Source organism: Pteropus alecto, unplaced genomic scaffold (assembly GCF_000325575.1).
Source record: "Pteropus alecto unplaced genomic scaffold, ASM32557v1 scaffold155, whole genome shotgun sequence".
Taxonomy (NCBI): domain Eukaryota; kingdom Metazoa; phylum Chordata; class Mammalia; order Chiroptera; family Pteropodidae; genus Pteropus; species Pteropus alecto.
The window spans coordinates 18,436,732-18,457,527 of NW_006438113.1; the positions used below are offsets into that span (position 1 = coordinate 18,436,732).

General features: G+C 36.7%; 1 protein-coding gene, 1 non-coding gene and 1 pseudogene across 3 annotated transcripts in view; 1 reads left to right on the forward strand and 2 right to left on the reverse strand.

Moving 5' to 3' along the window:
* The window catches only part of REEP3 (receptor accessory protein 3), a 79,719-nt gene that overhangs the window by 17,012 nt on the left and 41,911 nt on the right, over window positions 1-20,796 (reverse strand). For both annotated transcript variants that reach the window (XM_015592216.2, XM_006915592.3), the window contains exons 3-5: window positions 5,949-6,025; window positions 3,456-3,576; window positions 3,164-3,277 (exon numbers count right to left, since the gene is read on the reverse strand). In XM_015592216.2, coding sequence (XP_015447702.1) covers window positions 3,164-3,277; window positions 3,456-3,576; window positions 5,949-6,025 — 312 coding nt within the window. The remainder of the gene's footprint in view (window positions 1-3,163; window positions 3,278-3,455; window positions 3,577-5,948; window positions 6,026-20,796) is intronic.
* On the reverse strand, window positions 1,393-1,511 carry LOC112482825 (annotated as a pseudogene).
* On the forward strand, window positions 9,941-10,045 carry LOC112482794. The gene has a single exon (XR_003047405.1). It is a non-coding gene; the product is annotated as a U6 spliceosomal RNA (small nuclear RNA).

Genomic DNA, 20,796 nt, shown 5'->3' on the forward strand with positions numbered 1-20,796 from the left:
AATACAGACATTCAGCTAGACAGTAGTCTGAGAGAGTAGGAACTGTATCTATCTTGTTCCTACACCTCCAGCACCTTCTATGTAGTAGGTATTAAATAAATAGATGTTGAATATGTAGGGTGCTACATACTGATGGCAGCAAAGTATTAAATAAAATTAAACGAGGAGGGAATAAGTTTAAGATAATATAGTGGAGATTTCTGTTACCCTAGAGTTTGGAAGTAGTAAACATAAGCCAAAATAAAATAAATATCCCACAAAATAGTCGTAATACACGGGAAGGTGCCTCACAAAGCATAAACTATGTTTAAAAGCAAGGAGAGGAAAAAAAAAGGGGGGTTTGTATGCTTCTCTTTCCCCAAACAATGTTCTAAAATATTTATATTTTATAAACAATTTTTCAAGTTGACGTTTTTTAGTTTTTCACCATAGACTCATGTTGAATGATGCTTTTAAATACGAAAAATCAACAAGCCCTCTGTCCCCTTCTCCTCTCCATCCTCCTGCAGGCAACCACTTCAAACCCCTACTTTCCTATAAGGCGGATGAAGATTTTAGTTCTCTTCCACCTCCTTTTCTCCCTCCTTCATCTTCCCAATAGAGCGAAATCACAGTTGTTCAATCAACAGTCCGTGTTCTTATGATTATGATGTAAATGCTATTCACTGCTGAGCCCAGTCATGCTTCATTATTATATTTCTTTTCTTATTTATTGCAACTTTTTTCAGAGTTACAATTATCTCTTTTTTAATTTCCTTTGCTTAGTTGTCCTATGCTCTCCCTCTTCACAATACCTCCACTACATTTTTCATGGTGCTCAAGGCTGAGGGGCACCTACACTGTATTACTGGCCATCTACAGCCAGTGTGTTTTCTGATTAGTCACAGCATGCACTGACTGATTTAAATATCATCCCTGCACAGGATTATACCTATCAGATACTTTCATCTCCACACGTTTCTCACCTGTCCTGCCACCCTTTGCCCATCACATCCAATTTTGGCTGGTTGTACCCTGGACTTGCTGTGTAGTGCTCATTCTGGAAATTCTTGTCACCTTCCTTCTGTGTTGGTTACCCTGCTTCCAGATCCCATGGGTTTCCTTTTTTGTGGATTATGCCCTAACTTTGGCAGAGCATATCTACCCTGACATAGGATACACAGGAGATAAATTTTGTGACTATGCATGCCTAAAATAAAAAAAAATAAAAGATTTATTCTAAGCTGATGCATGACTGAGAGCTTGACTGTTTCAGAATTTGAGGGTGAAAATCACTGTGGTATCATGGATGGTATTAGTCTTCCGTCTTCAAGCTTCCATTATCACTACTTAGAAATGAATGCCTTTCTGAATGCTGATCATTTGAATGTGATTTTTTTTTTTTTTTTTTAATGCCTGCAGCACCTGGTATTCCTAGGTGGTCTCCCATCCAAGTACTAACCAGGTCCGACTCTACTTAGCTTCCGAGATCAGATGAGATCAGGCATGTTCAGGGTGGCATGGTTGTAGACAAATGTGACATACTTTTTATCTTTGGAATCTTTAAGAATTCTTCCTATATCTCTGGTGTTTTGGAATATTCCAATTCCAGTCTGCTTAGAGTCGGCCTTTCATTCTTTCTTTGTGCTGGGTACTTTGTGGGCTCTTTCAATGTGGAGATTTGGGTCTTTCCGTTCTGGGAAATCTAATTGTATTATTTCTTCAATAATTGCATCTGTTCTCTTGGTAGAATTCTTAGTTGGTGAATGTTGGATCTCCTGAACAATCTTTTTAAGTAGATATGGATTTCATGAATATATTTTCATTAAGCAAGAATAAAAAGCAAATGCACTTCTTCTAAGATGAAAAAGTCCTTAAATAAGCAAAAATTTTGTTATTTTAGTATTTACTTATATCTATACTAATAAAAAGCCTTCAAAAGCCAATAATAGGTAAACTATACTAAAGTGCTGGTAATTAATAATCATTAATAATACAGTTGTCTTACATGATTAGTGCTGCATAGTTAATAAGTTTCCAATTAATCCTCAATGTAATACTTCTAGAACATAATGTGGATTTTTATCTTGTTGATCACATTAATTGTGATACTTGAGCCAAGGGTCACTCTGAAGAGAGAGGCTCATTCTGGGAATTCCATTGACATTTTATATCTCTTCATTATTGCTGTTTTATAAAATCACCACTTAACTAAAATATTTGTTTTCATAGCATCGTTGTTTTAGTTTGAGATAACTAAGTTGAAAAAGCCTAACTCAAAAGCTATAATATTATTCAGTCTCAATTTAACAGCAACAAACTCAAATATTCTCTTGAATTAAGAGAAACACATGATATTAATGTTTATTGGACTCCTACTACATTTTGGCAAGCATTGTGCTTTTATAAATGATCTCACAGACAGGTATATAATCCCCATTTTACACATGAAGCAACTAAGAAATACAGAAGTTAAGTCAATTGCCAATGGTTATTTAGAAAGTCACACTCAGGACTTTTTGGTCCGAAGCCTGTTTTTTTCTATATGCTACACACCAAAATCAATTATGCTATGGCATTTAAAATAAACCACACTAATTACCACATGCAAAGAAATCCAAAAGCCACAATGCAAGTTTCCACAGAAGGCATTCATTTGACAATTTGGCTTGCAAAACAGAACACATGACATTAGTATTGGCTAAGTAAAATCTCAAGTTGTAAGAACAGAATTTTTTCATGCCTTATTTTGAATAATCAGTTACCTCAAATTGGTTGAAGTGGGAGTGCAGAAGTAAGCCAGAAATCCTACCAAGATATTGCCACCGAGAGAGAGAACACCAAAGACAGAGAAAGAAAGAATGGTCATCTTTACTAAAGGTTATTTACTCAGACTATTTTAAGGATATACAGTAGAAAAGTTTGACAAAATGACATTTTCCAGTATGTTTTCTTTATTAACTAGCTCTCATTTTGTGATCAGTTAAGTTTCAAAATACTGAGTAGTTATAGAAAACATGTGTTAAAATCCTTCTAAATTATCTACTTGTTCATACCGATATTACAAAAATAAACAGAGAGAATTCTGCCAAATTTCATAATAATCTGAAATACAAAGCAACCATACTTTATCTATTGACTTAATTAATGTGCTATTAGATGAAAAATGTAAATAAAAAATTACCTTCACTGCTGCAGTGACGGCAGCAGTAGCTGCTAAGTTTAAACCTTGCCGCCCAAAGTTTACCATCGTCTCATAGCCTCGTTCCTTTGCTTGTACAATATAATCATCAATCTCCTGGAAAAAAAAAGAACCCAAACCCATAGACATTAATTATACTTAAATATAGCATCAAGAAGCCAAAAAATAGGACTCCCCCACCATAATATAATCATTTCACTAATTTTATAGCACAAAGCATGTGATGATACACATTTCTAACAAATGATTTATGTAAATAATTTAAATATCTTACCCTTTCCTTTGAAGAAAGAAGTGGATGAAGGAATTTTCTATATATTAAACTTGCTCCTTTGGTATAGGGAGAGAGCAGCCATATGACAAAAGCAATCTTAAGTTCATAGTACAGGGGGAACCTAACAAGAAAAAATTCAGAAAAACACTGATGAAAATAAACTAAAGACAATGATAATATCACAAAAAAAACTTTAAAGTTCAGTCGCTGTGTTAAGTTTTAATGTAAAAATGAGTGATCAGAGAAACAATTATGTTTGAATCGACAAATTAATCTCATTAACTACATAGATCAATTAATGAAAGAGCAACCTGATCCCCACAGATTCATATCATCTAGTCAAGATTCTTCTGTTTAAGCAAGCATAGTGAAGCTGCCAACTGCCTGTACAATTCAGAGGGCATTTACAATGTTTAAACAGGGCAGTAAGGTACACCCACTCTGTCTGCAGAGCCCAATTGCCATGGCAGTACCAGTATACCTCCAAGCATCTGGACACACATTCATAAACTCCAAGTGCACAATATTACCCCATACACACATCTTCTCTTTCTCAGAACTCCCAGAAAACTTACACTCCAATCTCACTGGCCAAAATTGTGGCACTGTGCAGACCTAAATCATTCACTTGCAAGGGGGGAATGGAATTACCACTGTGGCAGACTGAGAATCAGAGTTAGATACCCATGTCTTTTTTTATGTGACTTTACAGGACCTTCTCTGTAGGCTGAGTATACTTCCAAGAAGTGACGGTGGTTTTAAGCATGTGACCTGCTTTCACAAACAGAATATGAGTGTGACATGTACATGCAAGGTGAAGCTTTAAGTGCCCTTTGACTCCCTCACCCCAACACTCCCAACTTCTTGCTTTAAACTTTTGCTTTCTGCCATGAGAACAAGAGCTTCTTCGGCCTTGGTCCCGAAAAGAAAACACACTTAAGATAGCTAAAGCCAGCAAAACAGTAGCCAACCATTTGCCCTGATGAAGCATGAACAGAAATAAGTCTGTTTTTCTAACCCATTGTGCTTTTAGGGTTGTTTATTGCCACAGCAAAATTAACTAATACAGCAAAAGGGGATCAGCATCCTGTGGTCCAAGAAGCACTAAGATAATATGATAACTGAACAAATCTGGACTCTTGTGAAGAAGCAGATGGGTATCAGGCAGTAAGGAATGACTATAGTCGACAAAGGGTCTCTGCCACAGTGCAATCACAGAGGAATTTCTGGACCCGCATTGTTTGTGGTAAACTTTTCCTACATTGTTCAGTTTTTAGAAATATATGCTACATTTGCAATCAGAAAAAAATAAGAGGTCTTTAAAAATAGAACTTTCAAATTTAAGATCTAACATGGTTTGGAATCTGTGTTTTGCCATTTAAAAATAAACAAACAAACAAACAAACAGAAAACCCTCTCCTAGATCCCTATAACAAAAGATAACAAGTAAATGAATGAGCTTTAGGACAGAAAAAGAAAGGAAGATGAATGAAGATACTGGACAGAAAAGTTCATAAATAAGGGCAGAATGTTAAGAACATTTAACACTGATGACTTCTGTTTTTTTCTAGCAATCCAATGTGACCTAATGTGCCGTGAGAATATGATGAGAATAGCAAATTCAGAAAAAGACAGTTGAAGGAGAGAACATTAAATGTCTGAAACAGACAGATGCAGGAGGGAATGGAAATAACAACTGACTAAAAGCAAGTAAAAGGAATGGTAAAGTTCAATTTGATACCTATATGAACCTCTGATTGATTTTTTTCAGCTCATTTAGTAACCTCGGCACAGAAGCAAAGAAGAGGAACTGTTGCACTTATTTAGGCTGAAAGTTTGTGCAGCAAGAGCTGTTGAAGATAATGATAAAGTAGAAGTTTAAAGATTTTGAGAGGAGGACTTCTCCAAGTGGATGGCAAAGTTTAGATGGAAATGCGCTACTGATACACAGCACAAGGAGATTCGAGTTGTCTCATTAAGTTATTTGCTCCTTGGTAAAATGTTATATCCTTGAGAATATAAACATGCTTTAGTTTTGTCTCAGCTATTTGGAATATAGCAGCCAAGGAGCTGGTGGACAGTGGGTGTCTGTGTGGATGGTTATGTCATCCAGTTTGAATGGGGAGTGAGTGTTAAAACCAGAGGCTGTGGGCTTCAAAAGAGGAGTCATTTAGAAAGTGATAAAGAAAAATAACCTGAAGTAATCAGTGTGGAGAAAGGATGATAACCAAGTTTCTCTTATTCCAAGATACAGTGAGGCATGTGTGAGGTGGGTAGGGAGTGGCACTTGGGGAGAAGAATGAGCTGCCTTTATCTGAGGGGGACTATAAGGAAAGTAATGTTCTTATGGGGAAACCAAATGAAGAAAATGAGACATTGGATAATTAGGTAACTTGATCAAATTCATTTAGTTAACAGCAAGAGCAGAATAGAACTCAGGATATCTGATAATAAGTCCACATTGTCTGGCCTTTTCTCAATACTAGAACTTACCAAGCGACTGTCTGATCTGCTACTGTTTCAATCACAGTATAGAGTGCAAAAACAATCCAGTACATCATCCATCGAACCTAGAAATAACAAAAATAGTTATTAAATGATAGACAAATTATTTGTAACTCTTAGTAATTATATATATATATATATCATAGATATATTTCTAGATAGCATGTTGAATCAAATGCAGAAGGCAATGGTTTAATTTTCAACAGGTTTTATGTTCGAGTTCCTCACATCACTATATCAACAGTCTTGAGATATAAGAATCAAAGAATAACAAATCTCTGGGACTGATACAATGTAATGTAGGGATCTGAATGAAAGAGTGGAAAAATAAGATATAGTTTTCTTAATTGAAGGAAAGTTCTTTAAAAGACCTTATTATCTCTATTCTTCTTTTGGGAGATTATTAGCTATTTAAGTATTAAATAAATAATATAGTATAACATGATATGACCACATTTAATTTTTGTTGGTTTTTCACATTCTGTATTCCTTATCATCTCCATATATAGAAACTGTTCAGAAAACAAAGAACAATCCTGGATTTGTAATATCCATGGTGCTAGTCATGCAATTTGAAAGTCTAAGGTTAGCATCTTCTTCCTCTTCCCTTACATATAAGCCTGTCACCTCTCATACATCCTTTCCTTCTCCAATACCACAACGGTAGTTGCAATCGACTGAATGTTTGTGTCCCCTGCCAAATTCATGTTAAAATCCTAATCCCAAATGTGTATTAGGAGGTGGGGCTATTGGGGGGTGATTAGGTCATGAGGGTCAAGCCCTCATGACTGGGATTAATAACCTTCTAAAAGTGCCTCCAGAGAGCCCTCTCTCCCCCTCAGCCTTATGAGAGCACAGCCAGAAGATGGCTGTCTGTGAACAAGGAAGTAGGTCCTCACCAGAACCACATCTGCCAGCACCTTGATCTTGAACTTCCCAGTCTCCAGAACTGTGAAAAATTATTTTCTATTCTTATTAACCAGCTGGTCTGTGGTACTTGTGTTATTGTAGTCTGAACGAACTAAGACAGTATTTCAGGACATTTTTACCTCTTGCCTGGAATAGAGCTTCCTGACTGGTCCCTGAGACTCTGGTGTCTCTTTGTACCCATCTTCTTCATAGAATACATCCGGATTAATTGTTCTTGAACTCATCCCCCTAAATTTATCCCTTTCCACCTACCTGAGTACACAGACTCTCTCATTTCTCAAGTAGGTTAGATTTTCATTAAGGATTCAAATTTCTGCTTTTCTGATCAGTAACATAATAATAACCAGTACACAAAACCATGCCAACTATGGGCTAGGGACATCACATATAATAATTCACTTATTCCCCCAACAACATTATGAGGTAGGAAACATTACTTCTACTATAGATAATGAAACTGTGGCACAGAAAGGTAAATGACTTGATCAAAATCACTTAGTTAGAATTTGAATCCAGGCTGTCTATTGAATTGGCGTTATTAACCAATTATATCATGTAGAAAAAACTGAGGAATTGCTGAATATGAGGTCCAAGAATAAGTACTATGTCCCTTGTTCTTATGCCAGTAAGATAACAAAAAAATATTTAGGTCTCTATAAATAGCTGGAAAATTGACCTAATTAACTAAAAAAAAAAAAAGAAAAAAGGAAAAAGGAAAAAAAAGAAATGAACTATTTGGTTTTAATACAGATGTTTGCGTGGGTATTCCACAGACAATGTGAAGCTATAAGTAGCTTTAATAGTTTTCTATTTACATGGACAAATCAATTAAAAATAGCCGTGAATAACTTCTGAAGCAATGTATTGTGAAATATGAATGAAACTAATATATTCTAATATATAGAGAATCCTAAAAGCTTAAAAAAATTGCTCAAAGAAAATAAGAGGACACGCTATATCTGAAATACAAGGAAACTACTTTATAAGTTTATCATCTCAAGTTGAAAAAAAACAAACAAACCCAGAACAAATGCACTCTTTAGTTTTTCACTTTTCATGAGTTCTCTTGAATCCTTGCTGCCGCCAATCCCAAGGTTTTTCCCTCGATATGGGGATTTTCTCCTAGGGCTAAAATCCTACATGTGTTTTCTGCTTCCCGCCCCCGCCCACCTTTTTATTTAAAGAAAAGCAATGCTCTCATATGAGTTTATTCACTTAGCCTTTCTTAAAAAACACTGATTTAGAACTTTTACTTTTCAACTATATTCACAAGGTTATCTCCCAAAAAGAAATGAAGAAAAAAGAGTGCAAAGAGAACAATGTGCTTTTATAGAGCTACAAGGACCTGGGAGGTGATTGAGCTTTTTTGAACTACATGACCCTATACTGAAAAAAAAATTGTGAAATAATTACAGGAGAAATTGCTCTGGTTAGTCCTCCCATTCTACCCACACAGGACTCTTGAGGAGACTCCAAGAAAACCTAGCAACCCATGAGGCAGAGTTTGAAAATAACAATATGGAAAACTTCCATTAAGGGCTTAAATAAGTAAGTTGCACAAGGTCATTGAGTTGGGAAATGGCTGAAGGAGGCACAGTCTACCTTGAAGCCTGAAGGAGGCTGTTTTTCAAACAAGTGGCTGCCATCAGACCAATATTTTCAGTTCTCTGTAACCCTCCTATACTAAGCACAGGGATTTCAGTATAACATTATCACCTCTTCCCTGGGAAAGTAGAGGCTTAACTTAAATTCTCTCTCATAAAAAGTTTAGGAAACTTTCAGAAAAATAAAATGATTTAAGTCAATGCTTGTTATTTTTCATTATTTCAGTTTCACCATTATGGCTGTGATCTTCCAAATGGAAAACAAACATAAATAATACTCTACAAACAGTTCTGTTTGCAGTCCACAAAGAGTCATACTTTGCACGTTAACAGAGTTGAGTAAAGGTAAAAGGACTGCACAGATAGTACTGGTAATACTCCTTGAAAGACTAGTTCTTGAATGGATTAGAGCTGCTACGGATTTCAAAAGCACCCCAACTTCAGTAAAGTCAAGTACTTATTCAGTTTTCACATGAAATTATCACATTAATTTTAAAGCTAACAAAATAAGTAACTGCTTTTAAGTATACAATGCTTACCTCTAAAAAAGCAAAAGAAAAACATATTTATTTGGGTTGCAAAAATATTTGGTAATGTCAAAAATAAAAAAAAAAAGGAGAAAAGAAAAAGAAAAGGATGACTCTTTTAGTTAAAAAAAAAAAAAATCAAAAATCAACAAACTATCCAATCTATAGGGTATTCCTGAACATTTTCCTGGGGAATTAGCTATAATCTTTCAGCAAAACTCTATGGTTTTAAATTGTCTTTAATGAATAAATTCCTTGACAATCTGCTTTCTTAAAACTTAAGAAATTTTTGTTCTCCTTAAATGTAGTTGAATCCAGGCCATAGTTAAGTGAATTCAATGAGTGTGTGTGCGTGTGTGTGTGTTTGTGTGTGTGTGTTATTCATAGGAGCAACCACAAAGAAAGTTAACCTTGAAAAGATATTACTTCCTTTCTTCCATTAATGGATTTGATTGGGATTTTACACCAAATGATTACTCAGCAAAGTTTTTATTAAAACTATACCTCAAGGCTGCTCAGCCTACTGTGTAAGGTTTTGCCCAAAGGAAAAACAGACAGAAGTCAAGGTTAAAAAAAAGAGGGCAAGTCACCAAATTATAAGTACAATTAAAAACATGTTGATAAAATATTCTTTAGATCAACAGAAAATATCAACAAAATGCAATACTAAAACCAAAAAATTGGTGAGAAAACAATCACATTGATGACCTTATGAATGTTTATAGCCAAATATAACAAATAAGTGCTATTAAAAGGTCATGCAAATAAAAGAAACTTAACAGGTAACTTTAATACATAAATCACAATCTACATTTTAAGTTATTAAAAAAAAAGTTACTGGCATCATCTTTATAGGTAAAAATGTATGTTTTCAGCAAAGGTGAAAAATAGTTTTTCCAGTTTAAAAACAATTCCTAAAGTGCTTGCTTCGGCAGCACATACATTAAAATTGGAACAATACAGAAGATTAGCATGGCCCCTATGCGAGGATGACACGCAAATTCATGAAACGTTCCATGTTTTTAAATTCACACTGCTGATGTAATAATGTGGGACTCTTCTAAAAATTATAGTACTGTCTTACGGTGTCTATACTAATTAAATGCATGTGTCTCTCCCCCCAAAAAAACACAATTGGTAAAATTAGCAAAACGTTGTTTAGAATATCTTCATAAGAACAATGCATAATAAGAAAGCTGTACCTTTTTTCTTTTAAAAGAAATTTTTAATAATATTTTTTTATTTTTCAACTACAGTTAGCATACAATATTAGTTTCAGGTGTACAACATAGAGATTAGACATCTCTATAACTCACAGTGATCACCCCAATAAATCTAGTACCTCTCTGACACCATACATAGTTATTACAATATTTTTGACTATATTCCTTATGCTGTACTTTGTATCTCCATGACTATTTTGCAACTACCAATTTGTACTTCTTAATCCCTTTTCCCTTTATCACTGACCTCCCCAACTCCCCTCCCATCTGGTAACCCTCAAAATGTTCTCTGTATCTATGAGTTTGTTTGTTGTTTGTTATTTAGATTCCACATATATATGAAATCATATGGCATTTTTCTTTCTCTATCTGACTTACTCCACTCAGCACAAAACCCTCTAGAGCCATCATGAAATATCTTTTTCTATCCCTTTACTTTCCATCTGTGTGTCTTTTAATCTGAAGTGAGTCTCTTGTAGGCAGCCCATTTAAGGGTCTTGTTTTCTTATTCATTCAGCCACTCTATCTTTTGCTTGGAACACTTCTTTTTCACTTGAAGTACTTGTTGATAAATACGTAGTTATTGCCATTTTTTACTCATTATTTTTTGATACACATTTTTTTTTCTTCTTCTTAAAGAAGTTCCTCCAGCATTTCCTGTAATACTGGCTTGGTGGAGATGAACTCTAAAGGAGCTTCGTCTTGTCCAGGAAGCTCTTTATCTGTCCTTTGATTCTAAATGATAGCTTTGCTGAGTAAGTTTGGTTGCAGGTCCTGAGTTTTCATGACTTTGATTTTGTGCCAAGCTCTTCTGGTCTGCAAAGTTTCTGTTGAGAAATCAGCTGACAGTGTTATGGGAGCTCCCTTGCAGGTAACTAATTGCTTTTCTCTTATGGCATTTAAGATTCTCTCTTCGTATTTAACTTTTGGCATTTAAATTATGATTTGTCTTGGTGTCAGCCTCTTTGGGTTCATCTTGTTTGGGACTTTCTGAACTTCCTGGAGTTGTAGGGAAGTATTCCGTCATTACTTCTTCAAATAGGTTTTCAATTCCTTGCTCTCTCTCTTCTCTTTCTGGTGCCCCTACGATGCAAATGTTATGTTTGATGTTGCCCCAGAGGCTCCTTAAACTATCCTCATGTTTTTGCTTTTTTCTTGTTGCTGTTCTGATTGGGTGTCCTCTGTTACCCCATCTTCTATGTCTCTGATTCGATCCTCCATTTCATTCACTCTGTTGATTCCCTTTAATGTACTCTTCATCTCAGATATTGTATTCTTCATTTCTGACTGGTTCCCTATTATGTTTTCATCTCTATTTTTATGTTTTCTATCTCTTTGTTAACATTCTCACTGAGTTCATCCACTCTTCCCCTAAGTTCTTTACAACCAGTGTTTTGAACTCTGCATCTGGTAGATTGCTTGTCTCCTCCATTTTAATGAATTCTTTTTCTGGAGCTTTGTTCTGTTCTTTAATGTGGGACATGCTTCTTTGTCTCCTCATTTTGGCTGTCTCTCTGTGTCTGTTCTATGTATTAGGTAGGGTTGCTATGTCTTCTGGTCTCGGTAGAGTGGCTTTATGTAGTAGGTGTTTTGTTGCTATGTCTTCTGGTCTCAGTAGAGTGGCTTTATGTAGTAGGTGTTTTGTGGGGCTCAGTGGCCCCTGTAAGGGGTCCAGCTGCAGGCCAAGTTTAGCCACAGCCTATGCACCTCCGAGGCCACCTGGTAAGCATCACCAAGAATAGCTGCTACCCGTGCTGGGCTTATAGGTTCCTTAAGGAGCCAAATCAGAAACCAAGGCCAGATGCCACTAGTGAGGGGCTTGGGATTGCTCAGCAAGAGGTATAGGGCACATTGAGGCCAGATGCTGCTTTGAGTTTTGTGAACCTTTGAGATTTTGGAAAAGTCTGTAGCAATAGCCAAGACAGGCCATTTGTAAGGAATAAACCACTGGAGAAAGCTTGATTGGGCCCACAAGTTGAGAGAGGTGGAGTAAAGGGAATCCCCTTGGTAGAGGGACCTGTGTTGTTCAGGTTGAAGCCAACTCAGATATGGTGGCACCTGCGTCTACACGCTGGGAGCGGGGAGGGATCAGCAAAGGAACAATGCACTTCTGTCCAGGAAAAAGCTGTCTCTCCATCCCTTGCCCTGAAGCCCGACAACTCAGTTCCTCCCTGTATGTTCCTGGCACTCCTTGAGCAGCTGCCCCAGTACTGGAGCTCAGAGTAAGTGAGAACAGTAACAGAAACATGACATCTTCTGTCATCAAAGATTTATCATTTTACTGGGGGGAAAAATAAGTAAATAACTGATAAAAAAAAATGTTCCGTTCTTTTCACTACACTAGATGCTCTAGTTCCAGTATGAGTCAAGATCAGAAAGATTCAAGGAAAGCTTACTATTTATAAGGTTGTGAGCAAGGTTGAGTAAAATCAACAAAGGACAATACTGCATCCTTGAGCATTATCCCTAGGTGTGAAGGAGGGAGGAGTAGAAAAGGTTTACTGAAATCCAGAGAGGGTAACTCTGGATTTAAGGGGGGGGGGCTGTAGCATCAGTCATAGCCAACTGTGGGGGCAGGGAGGAAGCCAGGAGAACAATATCCGACCCATGCTCATCCTGCTTTTGCATCTTCTGCAGGAGTCCTATGGGCGAAACCCAGAGAGAAGCCAGAGCTGATATAGTCTGCATAGATCAGCCTCCTGGGTCCTAAGCAAGGCAGAGAAATGTGGAGCGTGGAGGGGACACTCCACTGGAAAGTGTGAAGGTAGGAGGGCACTATTCAGCCTGTTAGCTCTTTAAAACATAACCAGAAGGGAACCATTTCTCACCACTTACTCAGATCCCTCCCTAGACCAGATGGCCATCATCTCCTGTCTGGATTATTCCTATATTGTCCTAACTGCTCACTCTGCTAATTTTGGGGTCTATTCTGCAAATAGTAGTCAGAGAATTTCCTTAAAACAGAAAGCAAATCATGTCATTTATCTGATCAAATCACTCTGATGGCCCCCAACGGAATTCTTACCACAGCCTAGAAGGGTCTATGGATCTGGCACCAGCTACCTCTCTGGCCTCATCTGCTGCCACTCATTTTTCCCCTGTTCTACTCCAGTCCCATCGGCCCTTTTACTGTCCCATGTGTGTGTGGATATGCTCCAGCCTCAGGGCCTTAGTACATGCTGTTTCCTTGATTGAAATGCTCTTCTCCCAGTTACCCATGTGGACAGCTTTCTCCCTTGCTTCAGGTCTCTGCTCAAACTATTATGAGAGATGCTTTTCCCGACCACTCTGTTTAAAATCTCAATATCCTCCTAACTTCCTTATCCTGACTTATTTTTCTCTTTGGCACATATTACGTATCACAGACACATCTAACAAATATTTGCTTTCTTCCCTTGCCTTACCTTACTAGCATGTAAACTCCAAGAGGACAAAGACTTTTATTTTGTGCACTGTTGAATTCTCTGTGCCTGGCATAGAAGGTGTTCACTCAGTAAGTATATGTTGATGAATTGTTGAATGACTATGGGTCTGCACATAGAGCTTAGTGTGTTCCTTTTTGTTGAGACTGCAAAAGGCTAGACAGTAGATAGGAGGTAAAGACATGATGAGTAAATATAAACTAGTCTTTTAAGAAATCTGGTTTAAAGAGAAAAAAAGGAGAGGTGGGAATAAAAAGTAGCAAGAGGCAAAACAAAAGCATGTTTACATCCTCACAGATGGCATATTTGACCTGGGAGATAATGAGATTCAAATTGTCAGAAAGCAGAAGTACTTAATGGAACCAGATCCCAGATGAAATAGAAAAGATTAGGAAGAAGAGTGGGCTAAAGAAAGAAGCAGGAGGCACCTTCCTCTGGGACAAAAGGAAAGAAAAGAATGGATGTGTTAGGAGGAGAGTTGAAGTGGTCATAGTGCATCTTTACTCTGCAGTAGGAGGGAAGGTCATCTTTTAAGGCTGGGTATGAGTGGATCTGAGAAGAGCAGTAAAGGTTTAGAGAAGTTGTTTATGTGGATGGGAAAGGGAGCTGACTATGGTGGAGATGGAACTGATTATGTGACGGAGAATGCCCTTATCTGCTCTGGGTGTTAGAGATAGGGGGCGGCCATGAAAGGTCTAGAAACAGAGGTGACAACTAGCTGTCCATAAAAAGGCATATTAATAATAACAGAGTTGTGCCCCCTTTTGCAGGTAGGTGGGGTCATATGTCCAGTTCTCACTAACAGAAAATGAGCTGAGGCTTTTGAGAACCGGGTATATCTTCCTCACAGGCTATTCCCCTCTTTCTGCTGGCTGGGAGGGCATGGAGCAGAGCAACCTTGGAAGCTATGGGTTGAAGGTGGGCAGAGCTCCAGCTCTTCTTAAACAGCTGCACAAGGAGAATTCCTTGCTGAAATGAACACCTAAGCTGGATTGTTATGTGAGAGAAAAATATAGTTCTATATTCCTTCAGCCATTGCATTTTTGTTGCATATTATAGTTATAGCAGCTTAGCCTACCCTAATATGAAAGGTTACACTGTAATCTCTGTGGAGATTCAAAGATCAAGGCCATGGCAGGAATGGTTCAAGAATTAGGTAGGCATCGGTAACAGTGCCATAGCTGCCATCTGTGGCCACAGCCAGTGCCTTGGTTGGTGGTGATGGGTGATACTACCATAATGGTGTGAAAGTGGAGAAGAGGATTACCATTTTAAGAAATTCTTGTTGAGATATCCCCAGGGGACCCTCAAAAAGATTTGGGAAGATGTTGGAGGATAGGAAGGATTGATGTTCTCATGTAGTAGATTAGGGCAGAGCCAGAGAAATACTATTTTATATTATCGTGACCCCCTTGGCAAATGTGGCTTCTATCTGTGTGTTAGTTACCATCTGCATTGTCAGTATATTTGACTTCAGTGGTAATCAATAGGCCAAGAAATCAGATAAATTATAAGCTTGTTTAGAAATATGCATAAAGTTTAAAGTAAACACATTGAGTGGGAGGCTGAGATATCTAAAGATTAAAGTGCATAAAAGTCGGTGGGAAGACTACATGAAAAAAGTACCTGGCACAAAACAGATGCACAAAAATTAACGAACTGGGCTAACTTATAGGCAAGATTGTAATTTCCACTTTTCCTAATTATTTGGTAATAAATAGCTTCTTTTGAAAGTGGTCATAATGTAGTGGTGGTCATATTTCAATTTTGGAATACTTTATCCAGTATATTTTTTGTGACTGGAGAAAAGTGATGAATGTTTTAATTTAAAATAAAATATACATAAAAGGTTCTTCAAATGGAATCTTAAAATCATTTAAATATCAAAATTAACTTATTTTCAAAGAAAATATACTCTCATAATTAGGCAAGCTCTTCTGACAATTATGAAGTCATCTGTGATGTAAAATATAGTATCTAAAATTACATTCTGGTTTCTACAGTGCATAGATGAAATTAACTTGATTAAACAAGGCAGCGCTTGCTTTATTATTACTCAAAATCCATAAGGCTTTTATAAAGTCTTAGTATTTCAGAAACCCAGACAGTCATGTGATGGTGTTCTTAGCTTTACTCTCTCAAAGGAATTAGAGGATATTTTAAGCCTGAGTGAATACTATAAAATGAATATACCCATAGGCTAAATTTACTATCAAAAGGCCATGCTCCATTTAATAGATATGCATTTCCCTACCCCTCATGCCAAAAGAAAAGTTGGCCTCATTTCATGATCTTTTAAGATGTTTTAACAAAACAAGTTTTTATGATATATGTTCTTAAGACAATTTTTTATAAAATTGATTTAGATTCCCAAACAAAAAAAGTGATCAAAAAGTAGACTGCAACTGTAAAATAATCTTCATGATTTCTGTCACAGAAATTGAGAGCAATGCACAGGCCCCATACATATAGGAGAATATCATGTTTTGGTGGGAGGTATGCTGCTATAGATTTATAGATTTAGGAGTCATGGATAATAGCAGTAATGGCATGTTAGTTAAAAAGTATTTTTCTTAAATAACTTATTCTTTTTATGCTATTATAATAGCAATGATATCAACAATCATATTTATTAAATAACTATATTAAATTATCCTTGCATGATGTGATATATTCATTTGATAAATATTACTTAGGGCCGATTTTATGTCAAAGGCAAAGCTCTTTGACATAAAATCGTCCTAAATCCTGATGTCAAGGCATTCCTACCCCCAAGAAGCTTTCACGGGAGGGATTAGTAAAAGATCAAAAAGCACAATTACCAGCACAATGTTTAATCCAACATATAACTATGAATATTTTATTGTTATATATTATTCATTTGCTTTGTATGAATATAATTTCTTTACTTCTAAAGGAAAGCCTTCCCTAACTATCCCTACCCCCTTCCAAAACTCATATATACTCTTTGTGCACTGTACTCTCCTTTGTAGCATATCTGTATAATGGTTTGTGTAACATCTGCTCTGCCATTTGACTGTAACAACTGATAGGGTCCAAAATTGTCTTGTTCATCATCATATTCTCAGGACCCTGTGCCTGGTAAAGCAAGCACAGAAGAAGACTTTTACTTATCCGTTTCTTAATTTTAAGGTCTCATTTGATGTAAGCTTTCAACAAGTAACTCTGGACTGCAAACAGCAGTTTAGAACACAAAATAGTCTATTTTATCAAAGTTGGTTTCAAAGTTATCGAGATTAAACAACTTTCCAGCATCTCTTAATTTCATATTCTTTGAATCATAAAGCAATTAATGTTGGTCTTTAAGAAAAAATGAAAAATTACCTACGCCTAATGATTTCAATTATAACCACACTAAGTGAATCCAGAGCATAAAATGCTAAAATATGCTTCACTGGAAAAAAAAATCTTTGCTGAGTCTGAAAAGAAATAAACACTGCTGAATTTCAGACCACCCAAACAGAACTTTATTTTCTAACCATTATTAGTTATTCACTCAAGTCAATTCACCCCAAACATTCATTCTACATCACGTTTCAGAGATGAGAGAGAGCTTCTAATATAGAATTCTTTAGAAAAAATATAGAGTTGAAAAGATTTCTCCTGTTTCATTAACATAATGTAGTAACTTGGTTGCTTCATAATTATTTTTTCCCCATTAAGAACAAAAAGGAACAAAATGTGAGAAATCAAATAGAAAAACTCCCCCTTTTATCCAACCCAGATGGCTCATTTGTGGGACTTTTCCCAGAGCTGTGCCAACTTAGAAGCAGGCTTTAAAATAAGCTAGTTGAAGTTCAACTCAAAGTAAATAGAGACCAAGGCTGAAAATAGTTTTATTTGTTTTGTTTTTTAAAGATGGGGCATGTGTTGGGGGTGAATATGTTAGATTAGGATTGATTTGGGCTTCTTCAGCTTTGGTACTTCTACCCTTATTGCCCTATTTAAGAATGTCTTAAAAAAAAAGAACATCTTAACTTTCTACAGCTCAGCTCCCCAGGACTCAGATATTTAGGAGTTGTATTTGAAGATGCTGAACTTGCAGCAACATGGTTTACCTGCAGTTTCCAGGTATCACTGCCAAAGACCTCACAGAATATCCTGTTGGTTTAAAGGAAAAAGCTTCACATTATACAGCTGTATCTGGTATTAAAATGGGGGGAGATTGTAACTAGCAATGGATACATCTGTCATAATATTGCCTTGGTCTGCCCCAGTGCTCTTAAATCACAGAAGCCCAGTATATCTCATTCAGTGGCCTTCAGAGAAGAGAAAAGTGCAAAAATGTTTAAAAATTAGATGATAATTTAAAGGGAGTGTTGAGAAGATAACATAAAAAGCATAAACTGCTTATGGGAACTGTTCCCAGGAGAATTTAGGAAGGAATGACCCATCAGGCTAAAATAACTCTCTCTGTCCACACTGGCTGAGAATTTACTTCGCTTTTTATATTGTCTAAAGCCCTATTGATTTAATTGGGATAATAAATATTTATAAGAGACAGTTCTCTTTTAATAACACCACATAGAACTCCAAATTTTAGCATGGTAAAGAGCCTATCTAGACAGAGAGAAGGAAACTGGGCTAAATGGTCATTCTATTGGTCATTTAAGTTTCTATGCTAAATTACCAACCTACCTTCTTTTTCCCTTTAGTGTTCCCAAACTCTTGGCTCATTACATTTCCTACTTGAGGCATTTCCAAGGGCTGGCACCACTTTTTAGGTACCTAGGTCCTCCTGTTCCTTATCTATTTTCACAAGTCAATTCCATCTTGCTATTTCCACAGGTGAACTAACCTACCCACTAAAAGATATGCCTCTTCCTCCAGGTGACTGGCAAGATTGTGACTAACATAGTCAAAAATTTCATAGTAAATGAAAAACTTCATTCATTAGGTAAGATATCATTCTCTATGTACAAGTTGTAGCTTCATATTACAGGCTCTACAGCATACTTTAAACATGTAAAAATCATTCAGAGAGTAAGAACCAGCCTTTATACCACATGGGAAACACAGTCTTCCCGAGAAGCAAAGACTGGTAAGAAAAAAAACTCCAGGAAGAATCAATCTCTGTCATGACTGAAAATGAGCCTGTGTTATCAAATTACTATCCTTCAAAAGCATGTGCAATCAACCTCACATACAGAACCGACCTTCACATTTGGGTGAGTGGAGAGAGAGGCAAGTGATAGAGCACAGGATACGTGGGGTAAGGAAGGGCCGGCCGAGTGCCTGGGTGTAGGACCGTGTGAAGGCCCTTGCTGAGAACAGAGAGAGGAACAAAACTCGAGAAAGGCTGGTGAAAGGTGCGGAAAGAGAAGTGGATGATTCTAAAGGGATCCTTCACTGATGTAAAAATTCTATGTATGGCCAGCCTTACAATATGAAAATTCGGATAAAGTCAAACTCAGTATGCTTACCCCTCAATTATAGCATATGGTTAATTCTGTTAAAATATTATTTTTCTATACCATATTCCAAGTTGTTAATCAGTCCATTTACATACAGATGTTTCTAAAACAGTTATTCAGTGCCCATCTGCATACATAAACTTATTTTTAAAAAAGCACAATGTAGTAATTATTCCCTTTTCACAATAACATAAGATAGCTCTTAATCAATGATTTTCAACTTGGCTGTTTCAACTAGAATTACTTGGGTATTAAAAAAAGATTATATAGATTCCTAGTCCTCATAATCACAATGTACAGAGAAGGCAGCTAGGTGTTTAAAAGGCAAGTTCCATGAGTGTTTTTTATGTGTAACCACAGTTGAGAACATGCACAAAATTCTTGGTACTTCGACTGTGGCCTATAGACCAGCAGCACTGGCACCACCAGGGAGCCTGTAGGAAAAGCAGAATTTTACCAACTCAAGCCTAGGCCAGACTTACTAAATCAGAATGTGAATTTTAACAAGATCTCCCTATGTTCCTTAAAGTTTGAAGTGCATTGCAGTAGGAGGCGGCTTTGTGTATGTTCTGACAATATCACCAAGAGCAGCAGTCCCCAACCTTTTTGGCACCAGGGACCGGTACTCCTGTGAGAAGCTAATGCCTGATGATCTGAGGTGGAGCTGAGGCGGTAATGTGAGCACTAGGGAGCGTCTGCAAATACATATAAAACTTCACTTGCTTGCCTGCCGCTTACATTCTGCTGTGCAGCCCGGTTCCTAACAGGCCACAGAAGGTACTGGTCTGTGGCCTCCGGGTTGAGGATCCCTGACCTAGGGGAAGGTGGTATCATTCATGAAAAGAATGTAAGAGTTTTGGGTTTAGAGAAAAGATAATGAACTCAGTTTTGTGTGATAATTTTGTTCAATGTAAAAAGTTAAAATACACCCTTATTTTCATAACATTGTTTAGGCCCATCATCATTAAAAAAAACAAAACAAAACAAAACCAAAAAGCTCAAGCAATAGAAGGAGATGGGCCTTTAGCCCACTTCTCAGAGGCACTGTTCATGGCTATCAAACAGACAAAAGCTTTGAGCAAATGACCCAGGGAAAAGCAAGCTAAGGCTCTTTTATCCCGAAGTTCCATGAGAAATGTCTCTGTTTTCCACCCGCTCCAGAGCCCAATTATTTGGACACTGACCATTCGATGGACTCTCTCCCTTTCCAAAGAGAAGATGTCCTTAGATTCTCCTCCCTAAAAGTAAATCTAAATCTGCCTCCTACAGAGAGAAGGTTAGAACGTTGATCATAAAGCTGAAATTATATTTAAACACTATGTTAATGGCAAAAACTTTTCCAGTTGGCTTCAATAATTTATTTTGTCAATCTTCTTAAGGACATAACATCATAAAACTGAAGTGTTAGATCTTCATTTAAAAGATGTTTGTTGGAAACAAGTTAATTATTTTAAAATAAAACTACTCAATCTATTTCTGTGACTTTTTAAATCCTTTTGAAGATTTTTTAAAATTTTGCCAGCAGAGCTTGGATCTGTTTTTTTTTTTTTTTAATTTGTATTTATTCTGAAATCCAATAGACAAAATTTTATGTATTTATGTAATTCATTTTAAATTTTTTATAGCATCTAAAAAGAACTTCACCAATATTATTACATTTCTGAAGAAATATCTCGCTCATGAGCTTTTAAAATT